The sequence below is a fragment of the Balaenoptera musculus genome, chromosome 9 (assembly GCF_009873245.2).
Source record: "Balaenoptera musculus isolate JJ_BM4_2016_0621 chromosome 9, mBalMus1.pri.v3, whole genome shotgun sequence".
Taxonomy (NCBI): Eukaryota; Metazoa; Chordata; class Mammalia; order Artiodactyla; family Balaenopteridae; genus Balaenoptera; species Balaenoptera musculus.
Window position 1 is genome coordinate 56,844,916 of NC_045793.1, and position 20,723 is coordinate 56,865,638.

The window sequence follows — 20,723 nt, forward strand, 5'->3', positions numbered from 1 at the left end:
GAATCTTACTTCTATATGTTTATGATGCCAATCCTGAGTAAAAATGGAGTGATTATATTTGAAGGAATAGGCGTTGTCATACCTAAAACAGCTAAGTGAACTGTCATTGAGCCAATTAGGAAATGTTTACAATCATATGGCATATTGCCTGTAGTTCCGGAAAAGAAAAAAGGAAACCTGGATTCTTATTTCAGTTTTTTTGCTAACTCCCTAAGGAGCTTATTTTTAATATGCCTGCTAATCCTATGAGGAAATACCTTTTTCTGCTTTTTATGTGAAATGTATGTTATAAGCAGTGTTAAGGGTATTTAGCATAGTTCGTATTTCAGGTTCATTTGACACTTAAATGTTGTGAATGATTCACTACAGGTTACTCAGTATGTTATTTGCCACTTTTTGTGACTTTCATGGCTTTAATTATATGTACTAGCTAGTATTTAACAAGACAGATGCTTTCAGAATAGATTTGTTACCTCCCCTTAAGCTTTTTTTTTAAAAATTATTTATTTATTTATTTTTGGCTGTGTTGGGTCTTCGTTTCTGTGCGAGGGCTTTCTCTAGTTGTGGCAAGCGGGGACCACACTTCATCGCGGTGCGCGGGCCTCTCACTGTCGCGGCCTCTCTTGCTGCGGAGCACAGGCTCCAGACGCGCAGGCTCAGTAATTGTGGCTCACGGGCCTAGTTGCTCCGCGGCATGTGGGACCCTCCCAAACCAGGGCTCGAACCCGTGTCCCCTGCATTGGCAGGCAGACTCTCAACCACTGCGCCACCAGGGAAGCCCCCCTTAAGCTTTTATATTAAAGTGACAGATTATTTACTAATTATACATACTTTTATGTAGTAAGTTTATTAAATTATGTGAAAATATTGAATATGATATTTTTATATATTACACATTATTAAGTATTAGGTTATAGGTATTATATAAATATTAGGAATAAACTGTACCTTAACTAGATGGAAGAGGTTTTTTTAAGTATAATGTATTTAAATAAATATTTGAAGGAATCTCTTATTCCAGTAAATGTGGGTGCTATCTTCTATAATAAGTGAAATTGTTTCCTAGAGGTACTGTATTTGAGTCCCAACTTTTTTGTTTTGCTTTGTAAAACTGAAGTTATTTCTTGTGGTTTTATAGTAATATTTAAATGCATCTTAAGGCAGGTTTAGATCTTGTCAGAAAATAGAATATAGAAGCTGACTTATTTTTCTTATCTAAAGCAAGTGTTTATTTTGTTGTAAGTGCATTGTTGTATTTGTACAGTAAATTTGAAAAAGGAAAAAAAAACTCATATCCTAATTAGAGCTATGAACTCTTTTAGAGCGTTCATGTATTTCAGGCAAACATTTTACAATGTACAGAAAAAAAATTACATGTGTACATGTGAAAGCAGTTGATTTATTTTTAAAATATAGGCTGTGACTAAGTTCAGGAGAGGGCTTTTTGTAAATTAGTTCATGTTTTATGGTCATTTTTTAATTTTAAAAATTAATGTATACTGGTTATCCACATTTAAAGGAAAATAGTCTTTTGTCAGTCAAAAGTAAAAATATATATAAAGTTTTATCTTTGTTGAGGTAACAACATATTATTACAGATATTTTAGGAAATATTTTGTGATTAAAATATGTGCTTAATTTTCCATTATGAGTCTTAAATGTGTATGCATATTATTTTCAAGTAATGGGTTGCGAATGATATTTAAAACATCTTATTAAAACAAGAGTAATTGCACAATAGATATGTGAGATACTGATTTATCCAACCACAAAATGGTACCACAGAAAGCTTTACTTAGTAACTCTAAAATCTCTTTGCTATGGTAAATTTTAAAATGCTATGGTAAATTTTTTTTAAATGTAATGGTGTTGATATTAAATACCAGAAACATTTGAGCTCAATTTTTCCCCATGTAGTTGTTTTAATAAAAACAGATAAAGCAGGTGCTAGCAGTAAGAAGCCCAGAAAACTAAAGCAGAGATAGTGCTTTTCTGCAGTTTCATGCAGCTGATAACAATGATCACTGTTTTTGAGCGCTTTGGCCTTGAGCCTGTACTTGACTGTCATCTTAAAAATTGTTTAAGAATGTGGTCAGTATATGCCAATGACAGCATTTTAAGGAGGCTGTGTTTATAGATAATGCCTCTGTATTCTAAGGTTTTGAAAATAAACTGAATATTCATTTAGAGTCTTGTAGATGTTTCACAAATGGACAGAAGTATAAAGCTTTTAGTTAAAATATGAGTTAAACTTCATTTTTTTGTGCCACTATGATTTTATTCATTGATGACATTGCATTAATCATTTATTATTAGTTCCCCACAGTGTACAGTAGGAGTCGCAGTCAATAAATGTTAAATGCAGAAAACATAAAGCTTATCATAGAACACATAGTTACATAAAATTCTTTACCAAATACAAAAAGGGCCTGTGTATTATTAATTTTATATCTCTCTTCATATGATAGTATACAGATCTAGTGATGTAAAGTGGTTTATTTTCAAAAGAAGCTTTTTTTGTTGTTGTTCAATAAAATTAGAATACATTATCTTACGGAAAGTTATACACACAGCTAATCTACTTATCTACTGATTTACCCTACCTACTAGTACTAGCATGCACTAGAAATATTAAATGACTACAATTCAACAGTGTATCTTTATTTTCAGTTAAAGTTCTTTTTTTTTTTTTTTTTTTTTAAGCTTTAATGGAGAATGACACTGGTATTCTTAACACTTTGTCTTCCTTCACGTCTACTTTGCCTCTTTGTTTAGCTGGAACATGCGAAAGTTACACAGACAGAATTGATGCGTGAGTCATTTAGACAGAAACAAGAAGTGACAGAGTCCCTTAAGTGCCAAGAAGAACTGCGAGAGCGCCTTCATGAGGAGTGCAGGGCCAGAGAACAGCTGGCTGTGGAGCTCAGTAAGGCTGAGGGTGAGCACCCTGCCATTGGCAACTGAGGGTGGAGAAATTTCAAGTCTAAAAATAAATTGTGGTGCAAGCCAGGTTTGGAAACCACCAGTCTACTTTTATTTTCAAATGCCCATTGAAAAGTAGTTATAGTTTGTCTTCAGAATTCTTCTAAGCAGTTTTTAAAACTACATATATATTTTTAATTATAAAAAGTACTTAGTAGAATTATAGAAAGTATTTAAAATTTTAGAAAATACAGAAATGAACGATAGTGAATTGTTACCATAATCCCACCATCCTAAGACAACTGTTATAATTTAAAGATGAGGAAACTGGAGCAAAGAGATGCTAATAAATTGTTCAGTCACCATGAAATTGTGATTCCAGGCTTTAAGCCTGTAAAGCTCCATGCTGTTTATATCCTACCGTGCTGTTGTGGGTGTTGGCCTTCTAGAATCACTTAAAATATCAACTTTCTCTAGTATATTTAAAATGTGATTCAGTTCACAAGCATCTGATTTATATTAAGCTTTCCAGGAACCTATCTGTTTATATCCGTTTAATAAAGTGTGTTATACCTACATGATGTGATACATTAGCATAACAAATAATAGAAAATTCAGAGGAATTTCTTATTTAGACACATATTTAATAAGAAAAGGCTGTATTGAACATACCATAGTTACTGCTATCATCAGCAGCAAATTCATTCAAGACTCAATAGGTTGGAATGATTTAAAATTTGCTAACAGAACACCTTTTATTATTTATATAAGTATAATGGTAAAACTTGAAATAATAATTACATTCCTTGTTAATTTTATTTTACAGGTGTCATTGATGGCTATGCAGATGAAAAAACGCTTTTTGAAAGGCAAATTCAGGAAAAAACTGATATAATAGATCGTCTTGAGCAAGAGTTGTTATGTGCAGGTAATAGATTGCAAGAACTAGAAGCAGAACAACAGCAGATCCAAGAAGAAAGAGAATTACTGTCGAGGCAGAAGGAAGCTATGAAAGCTGAGGCAGGCCCAGTTGAACAGCGTATGTATTTTTAGACTTTATATGAAACATTCCTGAAAAGTTCAAGATGGCTTTTTTTCCCCCTTTCAGTGCCATTATTTATATATTTTATATAGGGATTGAAAAATAATAAGAAAATCTACCTTATTGGTAATTGTCTTATTAGCCAACCATGTGGAATCAAATGTTTTTTCTTTCTCCTTTGGCATATTTTGACAGAAAAAGATAATTCTTCATTTATCCTCAAACCTCTGCCTAAAGAGAAAGCTGCATATAATGAGGCAGGATATTTTTTAAACTGTGTAAGATTTAGTTCTTTTAATTGCAGAAAGGCAGCAAAATGTATACTTGGATTAACTAAATAAGAGCACTGACCTGCACTAGTAGTGAGCAGGTGAGGTGGATTTCAGCCTGCAAGATAATAGATTGAAAAGGTCACTGGCTCTTAGAAGCAGGCTGACATCTAGTTTAATATAAGCGGGACTTCAAAGAATAAATAAGTTTACAAATAACCTTTAATCTTTTCTTAAATGAGACATTAGGTAACATCTTGAAGTTTGTTTGGTGGTAAAAAAAAAAAAAAGTCAGTCTTTGTAACAGTGGAACTTTAAATCCTTTTAATCATACCTTCTCACTTTTATATTACACATGCAGTCAGATTATAAATGTGTAGTTTTACTAATTGAATTTTATCAATTTAGAGATACAACATACATTTTTGTAATATGGTGAAGTTTTTTCTGGTTGCTCAAATTTGTTTAGCACAGGTTTAGGGTTGGAATTTTTAATGTGGAAAGTATGTGTGTGATACATGTAAAATGTTCAAGAAATACTGATACATCTGAAAACGTTACCCATGATAATAATCAGTGGTTTCAACTTTTACTTCTGATTCTTTTGTGTATGTGTATTATTCTATTTTAGAAAATAGAAGACATGTAAATTACCATATTTTTGTTCTGTGTGTGTGTTTTTTCTTTCCTAATAGGACTAGTAGATGCTGCAGTCGATGCAGCACCTGGAGCAGGTGTGTTTATACAATTGCATGGCCATTGGGTGACCCTTGGATTTTTCAACCAACTAACATATCTCTAATTTTGCTGTTTTGTTTCATACTTACAGTTTTTCCCTTTAACAACAGAAAAACTCTTCTTACAATAAAAATACATATTTATATTTGGAATTAACAACTGAGATTCATAGTGACCATCATCTTATTATATCTGTTATTCCACAGAGCTGAAGACCATTTCAGTTTTTTAAAGAAAATGTTGGTTTATTAAAAGTTTTTTTCTTTAACAAATATATTAAACTCTTACAGCCTATGAGTTTTCAAAATACTCTGTTCTAAATCAGGAAGTATATAAGATGATGGTATCAATAGGATCAGTGAAATTTAATAAAGAGACTTTCTGGTTGATTAACATTTATATTAACATCTAAATCAGTATTGTTTTAAAAGGAAAGATGTTTTCTGTAGATTTCTAATCCTGAGTACAGTGTTGACAGACCAGTTAACGTGAAGACTCTAGAGTAATATTCCTTCCATTTTCTTCATTAGAGAATTGTTCTACTTGGCTATATGTAATTTATTATTGTATGATTAATATTAATAATAATGGCTAACACTTATATGTAGTGCTTACCATAGTCTAGGCACTGTTCTTCACATGTATTAACTCATTTGATTCCACAATAACTCTTAGAGATCAGTACTGTTACTATCCCCAGTTTACATATAAGGAAATTGAAGGACATCATGTTAAGTGCTGCAGAGACAAGTGGCAGTTAGGATGTGAACCCACAGTCTTTGCTCTTAAGCACCACACCACACTACCTCTCATACTTGGCAATTTTCCCGTGATACACGTACATGTGAGTATGCAAGACTAAGTCAGGAATGTGGATCTAATAAGGAGTAAGGCTAACAGGAAATTCTGATTCTAGTTGTATTTCTTTTCTGTAACTCTTACTTGCCTTGGTTAAAGGTCTACAGTATTTGATCTCTGTGTGTATTGTGTATGCATATAAAAATGACTTTATGGGTTTAAATGAATTGATTTTTGCCTGAGGTGAGTTGTTTCTGTGCTTGAATTTGGTTAGACTTTGCTCTTTTCCTTATAGTGAAAGTGGATTTTGAGGGGGTCATTTGCTATGCTCTTTTCACAAAAATATTGTTTTTAGTGACAGGACATATTCTTTTTGTTAATTCTGTACAATTTTATTGATACTAGCTTGCTTACTTATATAGGAATATGTTATTTTGATATTTTCATTGGAGTATGTTCCTTTTTTACATGTGTTTGAAGTAAAACTTGGCTCCTTTATTTCATGAAGTTAAAATTTGAATACAGTTATGGGTGGTTTCACTATCATAACATCATTAATTGTGATTTAATGTAGTATATTTTTGCACTTATAAACAGAATTACTACAGGAGACAGAAAAACTGATGAAGGAAAAACTAGAGGTACAGTGTCAAGCTGAAAAAGTACGTGATGACCTTCAAAAACAAGTGAAAGCTCTAGAAATAGATGTCGAGGAACAAGTCAGTAGATTTATAGAGCTGGAACAGGAAAAAAATGCTGAACTAATGGATTTAAGACAGCAAAACCAAGCACTGGAAAAGCAGTTAGAAAAAATGAGAAAATTTTTAGATGTAAGTATTCTCAACATTAATATTAATTTTCTCAGTGGAATGCTACTTGCTGCTCTTCTAGGCTGTGGATTTTAAATTATGGAGAGACTCTTAAATTCTAATATTTCCATCTATATGTGTCATCTACTAATTAATTGAAAAGTACTATTTCGAGTAAAAATTCTAGTAATTTTTATTGTGCAGCTTTCAGAATTAAAAGCAGTACAGGCAGATTATGAGTAAGCCCTACCAGTTAGCCTTTCCAAATTCATAGTTAAGAAGTTTGTCCTAGTCTTTTTCTTAACCAATAGCCAAAGCAAGTTAGGATCCTAAAAGCTAATTGGCCACCACTGTTTAACCCATAAAAGATACACACACAGGTAACAAGTGTGCCCTGGAAGCAAAGGACTGGAACAGTTGTCATGCTGTCATTACTCTCTTCCAAAAAGCTATTAAGTCTCTAATTTCACATGGATTTTCTTCTTTGGGATTTCACTTAAGCCGTGTGTTATCTTCACAGATCAGAGAATAAGATTCTTACACATTTTATAATTTTAGGTGTAAAACCTAGATTAAAATGAAAGAAATTGATTTACTACATAATTTGTTCTACTTTTTTTTGTTTAATGACTAAATTAATAGTGGAATTCCTCCTTTCTTCCAAAAAAGTATATTGATTTTAAGAAGAACATATTTATTTCATTCTGTGTTTAACATTACTTGAATTTTTAAAAGTGTTGTGCTTCAGATAACATTTAAATGCTTAAATTTTTGTTAAAGAGCCGTAATAGGTTATGTACCATACAACAAATGTTATCTTTTTAAACCTTTTTGGTTTGGGGTATTCCCGTGATCATCAGTTGTTCGTCTTCAAACAAAACTGTGCCTACAATTAAAGGGAAGTAAGGGAAATAATAGCTTCAATAAATATTATTTCTTCAGTTACTATTATTATTAAACTTCAGGAGCAAGCCATTGATAGAGAACACGAGAGAGATGTATTCCAACAGGAAATACAGAAACTAGAACAGCAACTTAAGGTCGTACCTCGATTCCAGCCTATCAGTGAACATCAAACTAGAGAGGTAAGAATTTTACTGATACTGTCTACCATACAATAATTTGTATATTATGTGTAAAGTAAGATGCATATAATAAAAAACTTAAAAGGAGTTCTTTCTATTGTATATAAATCTTCAAAATCAGAAACTTAAATATTACTTCAATATGAGAAGGTTCTTGAAACCCTAAAAATTCCAAAGAAGTATAAAATACCTATAAACTCATTGTAATAAAATGTTATTTACATTCTCATTTAATAGAAGGAAACTGATGTAAACAGCCTTATCTATTGGAGCAGTAGAAAAGTTATCAATCCCCACAGAGTTTATAGTTATTCATCTTGTTCCTAACATTTTTAGATTTTGAAACGTAGCTGTGTGTTCGTTGACACTCAAAAGAATATTTAAGCTCTAGAACTTCCTGTCATTTCCTACTATTTGTTTTCTTATATTTAAAAAGAGTGAGCTGCCTCATTCATGAAACTTCAAGAAACTAACAAGGATGTGTGTATTTGATTTTCTTCCAAATCATTGATCCATTTGTTTTCTCCTTACTTTGCCAGATCTGAGTCCCCAGCTTCTGATTTTTTCAGGATCAAAAAAAAAAAATCTAACTGTAACAGTATATTGTACCATTTTGCTATACCTCCTTTATTGTCTTTTCCTTTGACCTCACTTCAAACTTAGTCCACCTTTTATTGTTCAAGTTTCTCCTCAGGCTTTATTACTGTCATCCTTGAACCTGTAATTGTAGGTAAGCTTGCATTTCTTCTAATGTTTTGAGGAATAAGTGCCATTTTTAGATAATTTCCTGAAAGTATCTCACTGAAATAAGGTAGAATTCCTTTTTTTCTTACCGTCACATTTCTTTTTTTTAAATAAGCTTTCTCTCTTCACTTGATTAGAACTAATTTCACAAGCTATCTTATTGATCCTTACTGTATCCGTCCATCACAGAGCCATTCACTTGAATGGTGCTGCATATCAGAATCACTTAGGGAAACTTTCAGGGTGCACAAATCCCTCTCAGCACCTGGCATTCTCATCTCTATTCTGGGCTGGTGGAATCTGTAGGCTGCAAAGCTTTCCAAGTGACTGTATTAAAGGTCCCCAATTCCCTCCCATCCCTGTGGTATTTAGAACCATTGTATTATTATATGTATCGCTGTAACCATTTGTAGAAAGAAAAACATAATCCATGAAAGTTTTTTAGGTCATCTTATCTCACATATAAATGTAAGTCAGTACTCTGTAAACTTGTTTTCTTTGTTAGGTTTTGGTGTCCATTAGAGCTTGTAGTTCAACATTATTCAAGAATGTATTGTTGCTCCTCCTAGCTAGAGAAACTCTTAGTCTTAAGAGAACTTTTTAAAAAGGTTTGGTGAAAGCAATGTTATTTCTGTTTTACTAGTACTGCTTAGATGTATCAACTCAGAAAACGTTGCTGTCATTGGAGACAATAGCGCTATCCTTATCAAAAATAAAATTAGCATAGCATCTAAAAATCCTTTTTGAAATGAAGATATATTATTAACATGCTTACATTTTTTAACATTACAGTTTTTGCTTATTATATTTCCAGGTTGAACAGTTAACAAATCATCTGAAAGAAAAAACAGACAAGTGCAGTGAGCTTTTGCTCTCTAAAGAGCAGCTTCAGAGGGATATACAGGAGCGTAATGAAGAAATTGAGAAACTGGAGTTCAGAGTAAGGGAATTAGAGCAAGCCTTACTCATGAGTACGGACAGTTTTCAAAAGGTGTGACATTTTCTTTGGGTTAATTTTATCAAGTGTTTTAGTACAGATTACTCTTAGTTACATGGACATCAGTTTTTTAAAATTAAAAAAATCACTGATGATGCTTTGTTATTATTGCATAATGTATATATCTTTATGTCTTCACTGACATCATAACCATTTCTGTTTATTCTTTTTTTTTTTTTTTAATTTATTTATGGCTGTTTTGGGTCTTCGTTTCTGTGCGAGGGCTTTCTCTAGTTGCGGCAAGCGGGGGCCACTCTTCATCGCGGTGCGCGGGCCTCTCACTGTCGCGGCCTCTCTTGTTGCAGAGCACAGGCTCCAGACGCGCAGGCTCAGTAATTGTGGCTCACGGGCCTAGCTGCTCTGCGGCATGTGGGATCCTCCCAGACCAGGGTTCGAACCCGTGTCCCGTGCATTGGCAGGCAGATTCTCAACCACTGTGCCACCACGGAAGCCCCATTTCTGTTAATTCTTATCTCCAAATGTTCCTTGCATATCTGAGTCCTGATAAAGAAAGATTAATTAAACCAGAAGAATTAGTTGCCCTTTTAACCATCAGTAAGTTTGTGATTGTAAAATAATAGCCAAGTGAAAAAGCTGTAGGCACCAGTTTAGGCTGATGCTTTACCCCAAACTAAGAAGCAATGAGATCTGTTCCTGTTATGCTACAGAAAGCAAAAATGAATGAAAGAAGAGCAGGATAAGGAAATTGGGAGGGGAGCAGATGAGGGGATAGCCTTCATTTTATCTGAGAAATGAATTGTAAGATTGTCAAGCAATTCCTGTCTTAATTTGTATAAAATGCATTCAGGACTGAATGTTCTAACTTTTGATCATTCACTAATGTAGATTATCTACTTCTAATTAGAGAAATAGAATTGCTACTTCTCCAATTAAAATGGATAGTCAGGATTTAATGTCTGAAATTTTGAGAAAATTCTTATATATTTAAAGGTAGAGGACCACAAACAGTTTGGATCTGTAGAAGCTAAAGCGGAATTGTCCCTAGAAATACAATTGCAGGCTGAGCGAGACGCCATAGACAGAAAGGAAAAAGAGGTAAGTTTATTTTTAATGACACAGTGTGGCTTGAATTATTTTAGAAAATATCATTTGATTAGAATGAAGTTTATGGTCTAAAACCCAAGTTTAGAGTGTTTCTTAGCTTATTGCCTAAGTTGACCTTGGAAGACAGTAAACATTTGAACAAATAAACTGGAATGAAGAAGAGGGGACAAGTAAAAACACTTGGACATGGGAGGAAGTTTTGAGGACAGAAAAGGTGGCTGGTTTGGTAGGTATGAATTCAATGAAGAGGAGAGTGGAGAGAGATAGTAGGGTTTGGGCACAAGGCAGTACCTTCCTCTTGACCTTACCATAGGCTTTGAATTACTGCTACTTTGCTGTGGGTTTTGTTTTTTTTTAAGTTGTATTGCCCTGGGAGATAATAGTGCCTTTTTACAGTGTGCTAAACATGTTCTTAAAACAAAAGGTTAATAATAAAGTAATTCTATAAAGTTCTTTTATGTTTTTCTACTCCCTCCCTTTCCAAAAAAAAAAACCAGAAAATGCACTTTAAAAACAGCAATACTTTCCAATTCCTAATTATTTAAACCTTTGTCTACCATTAGTTTTTCTAAAGCATATTGTACTCTATGTCGTCTAGCTATACCATATTTTAAATGTTTCAACATTTTTAATTACATTTTTATCTCTTTCCATATAATTTTCTCAGGACATTTGATATATTTTAAGAAATATTTATTGAATGTAAACAGTATATTAATGTTAATGAGTGCTTTGAAAAATAGAAGAATGATTTAGATGTCAGCTAAAACTATAGCTTGGAGAACTTAATTTGGAGGAGAAAAAAGTCATCTATATAAATGACTAATGGAAATGATCATTTCCATGAGAATGGTTATTTTCTCATTTTCACATAGTACTTACTGACTAATGTTTATCTAAGAGATTCGTATTTATTTTGTTTTTTGGCTTTTATGTGAGAGACAGAGAACATTTTTATTGATATGTAACCACTTCTGTGTGTTTCAAAAAGAATTAACATTTAAAGATTTACCTTACACTAAATAATCAGATAAATTGTCTGCTTTCTAAAAAGATGGAACTCCAAAACTGGTCGCAAAGGCAATGATAATTGATTATGGATAATTGATTAAGTTTACTAATTTTATATTTTTATTGTCATTTGAATTTTATTTAATGCTACTTAACACCTTAATTTCTTGAAGTAAGTATCCAATAACTGCCTACCATTTACTTAGAATCATAGTTGTTGGAACTACAAGAGGCCTTTGAGAGCTTCTGTCAACCAGCTCCCAGTTTTTACAGATGAAACAGAGGCAGACATGTTGAATGAGTAAAGAATTAAACTGATGGCTAACGTTGGTCTACTAATACTTGTCACTGTTATTCATGTTTGAATAACAGTGACAAGTATTTTGTCAGAACCCACTCACTCAGTAACTGGAGACTGAAAGATAGGAATGTAAAATTGAAACATATATCTTTTAATGAAAATAACTTCTTAAGCATTCTCTCCTGTACTAGGCAAATGTTTTCAGATATCTGACAGTATAAACATAAGATGTCTGTGTCATTATATCTGAGATACTTCCCACTACTCTCATAGCCGAAGTTTGTGTAAAACTTTTTTTTAAAGTTTATTACAGTATTTAGAAGTTCAAAATGAATAGAAAGAGAAGAAAACCTTAGAAGATAGGAATTTCAGGATGTATAAGAGAAGGAGAATAATGTGGAGAGAAATAGAAGGAAGAATTTCTTTAAGAAAAAGATGCCTTCAATTAGGCTTTAGCTCTGTGAAGGTTTTAGCTTTTTATAGAGTTAAAGAGATCTAGCTTACAAATGGCGATAGTAAATAATAGTTAACTTTGTTGAAGTCTGTGCAAGAAAGTGCTAAGTATTTTAAACGCCTAATGTTATTAACCCTTGCACTCTCCCGGAGGATAGGTTCTATTGATATTTCCACTTTACGCATGAGTAAACCAGATCTTAAGAGAGGTTAAGGAACTTGCTCATGATCACACAGTAAGTGGTTAAACAAGAATTCCTCCTCAATTTCTCTGATTCTGGAGCCCTGTGATGCTCTACTGCCAAAACATCCGGGCATGTTTTGCCCTGTTGGTGAGAAGTATTATAGACTGTCATTCAACATTTATTGAACTCCTATGTGTAGAACACCACTGTCCAATTGTAAAACCAGTACTGCTCTTCAAGGAATCTCCTATCTAACTAGGATATGTATACACACATATACATACATACATACATACACACACACACACACACACACACACACACACACATTTGAAAGAGAAGAATACTTAAAAGTAAACACAAATAGGTGCAAATTAATGTAATCCAAACAGTCTAGATATCATTTGGTAGCTAAATAGAACAAGGTTAAACCAGAAAGCTACCATTCTATTTTTAGACCTTAATATTTTTCTGGTTTTTGGTTGTCATAGACTCAGTAATAAGACAGCAGGGACTGCAGCTGAAGTCTGGCTGAGTAAGAGGAGAGAATGCCTTACAGTGTCATTTTGGGAATTGAAGTCTCTATTTTGATGCCTCAAGTTCAGCTACTTATGATGGGAATGTTAGTGCTTTAGACCAGTGCTTCTCAAACTTTAATGTGCATATGAATCCCCTGGGGATCTTGTTAAAATGAAGAATCTGATTCAGTAGGTCTGGGGTGGGGCTTGAGAATCTGTGCTTCTAACATGTTCCCAGGTGAGGCTACTTCTGCTCCAGGGACCACTCTTTGAATATTAAGGCTAAGAATTTGACCATAAACTGTTTTATCAAAAAAGAAAATAAGTATCAGGTGAGGCAGGGCAAGGCAGCAATTTTGAACTTAAATATCTATGTAAGTGTTGAAATAATACCTTGTCATCAAAAGTAGTCGTAGAAGATAGGGATAAGTGTAAATACCATTATATTAGGTAACTTTGAAGAAGATATAATCATCACAATTTTCAACAAACTAACCTGATAATTATATATGCACAACTACTAACTATATTTAAGGTATGCCTACTGAGTTTAATATCAGTGTTAAAGAAAATTATTTAAATATGTCTTAGACATCAGTTATTAGAAGCAGGATAAATGATAGTTAAGAATGTAAGCTTCCAGAGGTAAACTCCTGAGGTTCAAAAACTGGCTTCCACATACTAGCCTTGTGACTGCAGGTCAAGGTGCTCCTCTTTCAGTGACTCCCTTCCTCATCTCTGAAATGGAGATAATCCTAGTAAAGATCTCATAAAGTTGTTATAGGGTTTTTTAAAAAATAATACATATAAAGCATCTTATGCAGTGCCTAACAGTAAATTGTCTATAAATGATGGCTATTGTTACTAATATCAGTATGATTTCTATTAATGAAATATTAGGCTAAATGATTCTGAAGGTCTTTGCCTTGCTAATGCTAAGATATGATTCTGATTACGTATCGGTGTGTAATCAGAATATGCCCCCTTTCAAGTTCTAAGGTAATAAATGATTTATATGTACTTTCTGAGCCAGTTGCCACTAAATGCTGCTCTTGTGTCTTAGGTTGCTTTTAATGCAGCAATTTTGATCATTAGGTAAATACACACTTGAAAATCCATTCATTAAAAATGTATTAAGAAGCTACAAAGCATTGAGCTAAATGACTGTTCCTCTCCTCAACCAAACCCAAATATTAAACCAAACTCTTAATATTCATCATTAGTTTCAGTCTCTACATAACCATCAAAGAGCAATTGCTTTACCATTAGTGGTAATCTGTGCTCAGAAATGAGCTGAATTTCAGTTGTCCTATATATAGGAACACTCTAATTTTCTCCTAAAATGGTTTTACTAACGTACTCTTTAAGTTTCTGTTATTTCAGACCTAAGGATCTCTTGCTCTCAGCATCTACCTCTGCTTTCTTCTGCTCAAATAAGGCACGTGGCTGCCAAACCTTTCATTGGGTTAAGTATTAATATGGACTAAATTGAGCTAATCTCACTTGGTGGCTAAAATAACTGACCTAATTCTACAGCTTTCTTGAGCATTTTTGATAGCAGTTAATTTAACGTAAAATAAGATCTAAAATGTGGACTCTTTTCCTTCCTCCCATGACTCTTTTATGCTTTATCAGAGGATAATTTTAGGTAGGAAGTGGATCCTTGTATCCTTCCTCTGAAGGTCTCGTCTTTGCTTTGGGCAGGATGGTTTAAAGGTATTTAGTTTGAAAATGTCTAGAAACCACACAGTTAAATCTATCTGGCTTAGAGAAACCCCTTTCCTTTATTCTCATGGCTCACGTGTTTTAAGCATATATACTATAGAGCCAGTACAGCACTCTTCATTCTCTCTTGACAAATAAACATTTGTATGAACAGTTTTTTCTCTTTCCTTTTGATAATTTTGGTATCAAAGATCACAAACTTAGAAGAACAGTTAGAACAGTTCAGAGAAGAACTGGAAAATAAGAATGAAGAAGTCCAGCAACTACATATGCAATTAGAAATACAGAAAAAGGAATCTACCACCCGCCTACAAGAACTTGAACAAGAAAACAAATTATTTAAGGTAATTACTTAAGGAAAACTTTGCCTCTGAATAATTCATTGTTTTGGTCTTGTGTAGTAGTTGTGGTATTAAGCATTTGCTAAATCCAGCTGCTAAATAATACTTAAAAGAGGAACATTAGCTGCAGATGGATTTGTATGGAATTTATCTTCAAGCCAACATAAACATTTGAATTCATCAGAAATGAAAAATGTTGGAGACCTTTATCAAAACATTTTAAGAATTATTGATTTACAATAATTATATAATAGCTCTGATTTTTTTTTTCATTTGTATGTTTTAGATGCTATAGTTTGGTAAGAGTTAATTGACAGAATGTTCCGAAAATCACGTGTAATGCCCTATCCAACTGGGATGGTTATTTTTGTTCCTAGGATGAAATGGAGAAACTGGGATTTGCCATAAAGCAAGCTGATCCTATCTCTACCCAGGACCAACATGTACTATTTGGGAAATTTGCTCAAATAATGCAGGAAAAAGAGGTAGAAATTGACCAATTGAATGAGCAAATTACAAAACTTCAGCATCAACTTGAAATTACAACAGATAACAAGGTACACTAATTTAAAATTATTACATGAAATTATTTAAACTAGAATTTTATTTTTATTTTTTATTGAAGTATAGTTGATTTACAATATTGTGTTAGTTTCAGGTGTACAGCAAAGTGATCTAGTTTTTTTTTTTTTTCAGATTATTTTCCATTATAGTTTATTACAAAATATTAAACAGAGTTCCCTGTGTTATAAAGTAAATCTTTGTTCTTTATCTATTTTATGTATAGTAATTTGTGCTGCTATGCACATTGGGGTGCATGTATCTTTTCAAAATAAAATTTTTTGTCTTTTGTGGATACATGCCCGGGAGCAGGATTGCTGGATCATATAGTAGCTCTGTTTTCAGTTTTTTAAGGAACCTCCATACTGTTTTCCATAGTGGCTAAGCTAGAATTTTAAAGGGCAAGATGGTTATTTTTCAGTTTCTTTGTGAATGTAAAAATCAAGTAAAACTTAAATTCTCTTTTACCCATTAATTTTAATTTAATGAGACATACTGGTTTAACAAGCTATGTATATGTTTATCCCTTCCTAATATTGTCAAAGATTTTTGATGTTTTATAGGGAGTCTCTGGTGACTCAGATTTCATCCTATCACTCTAACCAAATGTATTAAAAATTCTTCTATTTTGTGTGAATTAAATAAGATAATGACATTTGAGCACTGTTTTAGAATTTTATTTCAGTACTTTATCCTGTTATAGACTGTTATATTTCAATACTGCATCCTTTTCGATTAGATTGTATTGATATTGACTATTTTACTTATAGGAAATCAGCTATTAAATGCCTAAATCACTTTACGTTTAATGACTTTCTGAATGAAGTTCTAAATAAGGTCCTTGTTTGATGTGATGGAGGACTGTTGGTCTGTATTAAAATTAATTTAGGATGTCTGAGAAGTAAATTATTTTTGTGTGTGTGATCAACACTTTAAGATCCTGCCCTAAAATAAAATAAAATTCCCTAAATATAACTACATATTTATTGTATATGTTACTTTTTTGTTAACTAATAGGTTATTGAAGAAAAAAATGAACTAATAAGGGATCTTGAAACCCAGATAGACTGTTTGATGAGTGATCAAGAACGTGTGAAGAAAAATAGAGAAGAAGAAATTGAGCAGCTCAATGAAGTGATTGAAAAGCTTCAACAGGAATTGGCAAATATTGAACAGAAGGCATCAGTGGTTACTAATTCTCTCCCAGAAGAAGCAGATAGTTTAAAACATCAGTTGGATATAGTAATAGCTGAAAAACTGGCTTTGGAACAGCAAGTAGAAACCACTAATGAAGAAATGGCCTTGACAAAAAGTGTACTTAAAGAAACCAATTTAAAAATGAACCAGCTAACACAAGAATTATGTAGCTTAAAGAGAGAATGTGAAAATACGGAAGAAATCCATAGTATACCAGAGAGAAGTGTTAACATGGCTGTGGATGATCTGAGCAGACACAAACCTGGACTAGAAGTAGTCCTCACTGAGGGTGCTCGTAAACCCCTAGAACATCCGACTTACCTCAAATCTTTTGAAGAAAACAGCAAAGTTTCCATAAGCAGTTTGGAAACACAGGTGCTACAACTTGAGAGCACTGTGAGTGCAAAGGACTTAGAACTTACCCAATGTCATAAACGAATAAAGGACCTGCAGGAGCAAGGCCAGTCTGAAAAAGAAGCACTGAAAAAGAAGATGGCCAACCTGCAAAATATACTTGAGGAAAAGGTGGCTGCTGCTCTTGTGAGTCAGGTCCAACTCGAAGCAGTTAAAGAATATGCAAAATTCTGTCAAGATAAACAAGCAGTTTCACCAGAACCTGGAGGAACAAATACACAGAATTTAAACCAACTAACAGAAAATGAGGTGGAGTCAAATGTGTCAGCACTGACCTTGAGAATATCAGAATTAGAAAGCCAGGTGGTTGAAATGCAGGTAGAAACTGCAGAAAAAAATGCTTTGGAAAAAGAAAAGAACCTACTAGAACTACAGAAGCTATTGGAGGACAATGAGAAAAAACAGGGAAGCAAAGAAAGGAAAAGAAGCCCTCTAGGAGATTTTGAAGTTCTCAAGGTTAGTTTGTATTTGATTTTTTTCCACTTAAACACCCTAAGAAACTAACTCTCTTTTCCCTGTTCCTTAAACTTACTGCTAATTTATTAAATTAAATACAGTGTTCTTTACATCTAGCAATTCATATATAAAGGGTTTTTATAAAAAATGCTACCATTCCATACAGTCATTATTATCACCAGAACAATGGATACAAACTATATTTTGTGGTCGTAAAATCACAATATTTATCTCACTACCATAGTCGTTAAGTAGAGCAGTCAGAAGAAACTTGGAAATGTTAAGTATAGCAAATGTCCTCTGGAACTTGTGTGGGTTTTTTCCTTTTTCCTCTAACATGCATGTTAAGTGGTCATCATTCCTTCTAAGTAATGAAAATGTCAAAATATATTAGTGTTCTAGTGAATTAATGTATGAGTGGTAAGTCATTCACTTTTGCAGATTTTATACCTCATAATAGATTTCATCCTTTCACCCCTTTAAGCCTACTTATGTAAAGATCTGAAATCGCAGTTATTTCTTAGCATAGGATAGGACAGGTGTGAAAGGACTTTAATTTTCAAATTCTCACTTTATATATTTATAATTTTGAGAAGTTAATGTATAGTCCTATCTGAACACCAGAAATTAACTGATATATTAGGATTCTATAAATATTTATTTTGTAAAGGATAACAATTCTTTCCATTTACTAGGCTTTTTCCTCCTAGCTCACTGGAACTATATAAATTACTGTAAATGATATTTAAAAGAGTAATGTGATGGGACTTTCCTGGTGGTCCAGTGGTTAAGAATCCACCTTCCAATTCAGGGGACGCGGGTTCGAACCCTGGTCGGGGAACCAAGATCCCACATGCCACAGGGCAACTAAGCCCGCACGTCGCAACTACTGAGCACATGAGCCACAACTACAGAGCCCATGTGCTCTGGAGCCCGCATGCTGCAACTACTGAACCCACGTGCCACAATTAGAGATAAACCCATGCACTGCAATGAGGAGCCCGTGCACCTCAGCAAAAGATCCCGCATGCCGCAATGAAAATCCCGCCTGCCCCAACAAAGACCCAACACAGCCAAAAATAAAATAAATAAATAAAATAAAATGGTAATGTGACTTTCCATATATATAAAACTTCTAAAGTAACACCTGGTATCTTTTGAGGAAAGTGATATAAATATGAAACTTTTTTGAGCGGGTAAACTGAAACTATTTTCATTAATTATAAAATTTTAGGATATGTTCTAATGACATGATTTACCTTTCATTCCCAGAAATATCATTCTTTTCTTACTGTCTCAAGAATATAAAATGGGGACTTCCCCGGTGGTCCACTGGTAAAGAATCCACCTTCCAATGCAGGGGATGTGGGTTCAATCCCTGGTTGGGGAACTAAGATCCTACATGCCGTGAGGCGACTAAGCCTGTGCGCCACAACTACAGAGCCCACGCACCCTGGAGCCTGCACGCCACAACTAGAGAAGAGAAAAAAAAACCAAAAAACCCGCACGCCACAACTAGAGAGAAGTCTGCATGCCGCACCGAAAGGTCCGGCATGCCTCAGCGAAGATCCCATGTGCCTCAATGAAGACCCGATGCAGCCAAAAAAATAAAAATAAAGAAATAAGAAAGAATATAAAATGATGGTTGTGAAGAGTTTCCCTATTTGTTGAAAGAACATGGATCATTTTAACCCCTTTTATCTGATAAGCAGTCTTTCCTGAAAAAGCTTTATTGGAATGCACAAGTACCTTGAACTTGGCTTTGTTTTTTTGGAAATAACGTGTTCATGTTTTCCACTACCATTTAGACAACTACTGAGCTGATTCATACCAGTGAAGAAAATGAATTTTTTGGTCGATTTGAGACTCTTACAGCTGAGTCAGCAGCTACCAAAGAAGAACTTGCCAATTATAAAGAGAAGGCAGAAAAACTTCAAGAAGAGCTTTTGGTAAAATAAGTAACATAGCTCCAATTTCTACCTATCTTAATTTTATTTCAAAGTGTGTATTCTCTTATATGAAAACAAACCCAGATCTATAACTTAACAGCTAGAAAAAAATCTTTTGTAAATTTGATGAAAAGGTATTATATAGTTTCGTTACTGTCATCTTTCTTCTTTGGTTTTCCTTGGAATCTTTTTTAGGGGGATGCTTTTAATCTCTAGTCTGTTAATGAAAGAGGAGAAAGACATGTTAAAGAGTACTGTATATCCCCTGAGAACCAAAAGTAGAGGCTGATCAAATGATTTCACTTCTGTGGTAATCTGTGACTATACATATATGTGAATATAGATGAAAACTGTGAGTGTTTCTGAAATGTGATATTTTTAACTAAATGTTCTACTGTTCTATTCATTATGTTTTAGGTAAAAGAAACAAATATGGCATTTCTCCAGAAAGATTTAAGCCAAGTTAGGGATCAACTCAAAAAGGCAGAAGAGAAATTATCCCACTTCTTAGAAAAAGAAGATAATACCGAGGTACAAGAAAACAGAAAGTTCTGCACATTAGAGCCACTTCCTATAAAAGTGGGTAAAAGCTCTGCATCACAGACAGATGGGACTCTCAGGGTCAACAGCAGCAATCAGACTCCACAAATTCTTGTTAGAAATGCAGGAATCCAAATTGATTTACGGAGTGAATGTTCATCAGAGGAAGTCACTGAAGTAATTAATCAGTTTACTGAAAAAATTGAGCAGATGCAAGAACTACATGCTGCTGAGATTCTGGATATGGAATCCAGACATATTTCAGAAACTGAAACCTTAAAGAGAGATCACTATGTTGCTGTTCAGTTACTGACAGAGGAATGTGGTACCTTGAAGTCAGTGATACAGTGTCTGAGATCTAAAGAGGTATTTGGTTTTCATAATGTGTTTTTTCAACATTCTATGATTTTTTTCCCCAGAAATCTATGTTTTTAAGAGACAAAGAAATTTGGGGCAATCTCTTCTTTATGATAAAATTACAATTTAAAATCTTTGCATTGTGTAGAGTCAAATAATAATGTTCCACAAAACTCCTGTGCAGATTTAGAACCCAGTGTTATCATTCCTTAATTTAATAATGTCTCTTATTATTATGGTAATACC

At 33.6% G+C, this 20,723-nt stretch overlaps 1 protein-coding gene across 4 annotated transcripts in view; it reads left to right on the top strand.

The window, feature by feature from the left end:
- The window catches only part of AKAP9 (A-kinase anchoring protein 9), a 150,198-nt gene that overhangs the window by 106,881 nt on the left and 22,594 nt on the right, over positions 1–20,723 (top strand). For 3 of the 4 annotated variants that reach the window (XM_036863961.1, XM_036863962.1, XM_036863963.1), the window contains 11 exons: positions 2,776–2,938; positions 3,749–3,961; positions 6,367–6,599; positions 7,544–7,663; positions 9,222–9,398; positions 10,356–10,460; positions 14,854–15,006; positions 15,381–15,560; positions 16,582–17,631; positions 19,440–19,580; positions 19,998–20,486. In XM_036863961.1, the coding sequence (XP_036719856.1) occupies positions 2,776–2,938; positions 3,749–3,961; positions 6,367–6,599; positions 7,544–7,663; positions 9,222–9,398; positions 10,356–10,460; positions 14,854–15,006; positions 15,381–15,560; positions 16,582–17,631; positions 19,440–19,580; positions 19,998–20,486 (3,024 nt within the window). Of the gene's footprint in view, positions 1–2,775; positions 2,939–3,748; positions 3,962–4,928; positions 4,968–6,366; positions 6,600–7,543; positions 7,664–9,221; positions 9,399–10,355; positions 10,461–14,853; positions 15,007–15,380; positions 15,561–16,581; positions 17,632–19,439; positions 19,581–19,997; positions 20,487–20,723 lie in introns of all 4 variants that reach the window. The other variant, XM_036863960.1, reaches the window with a different exon arrangement.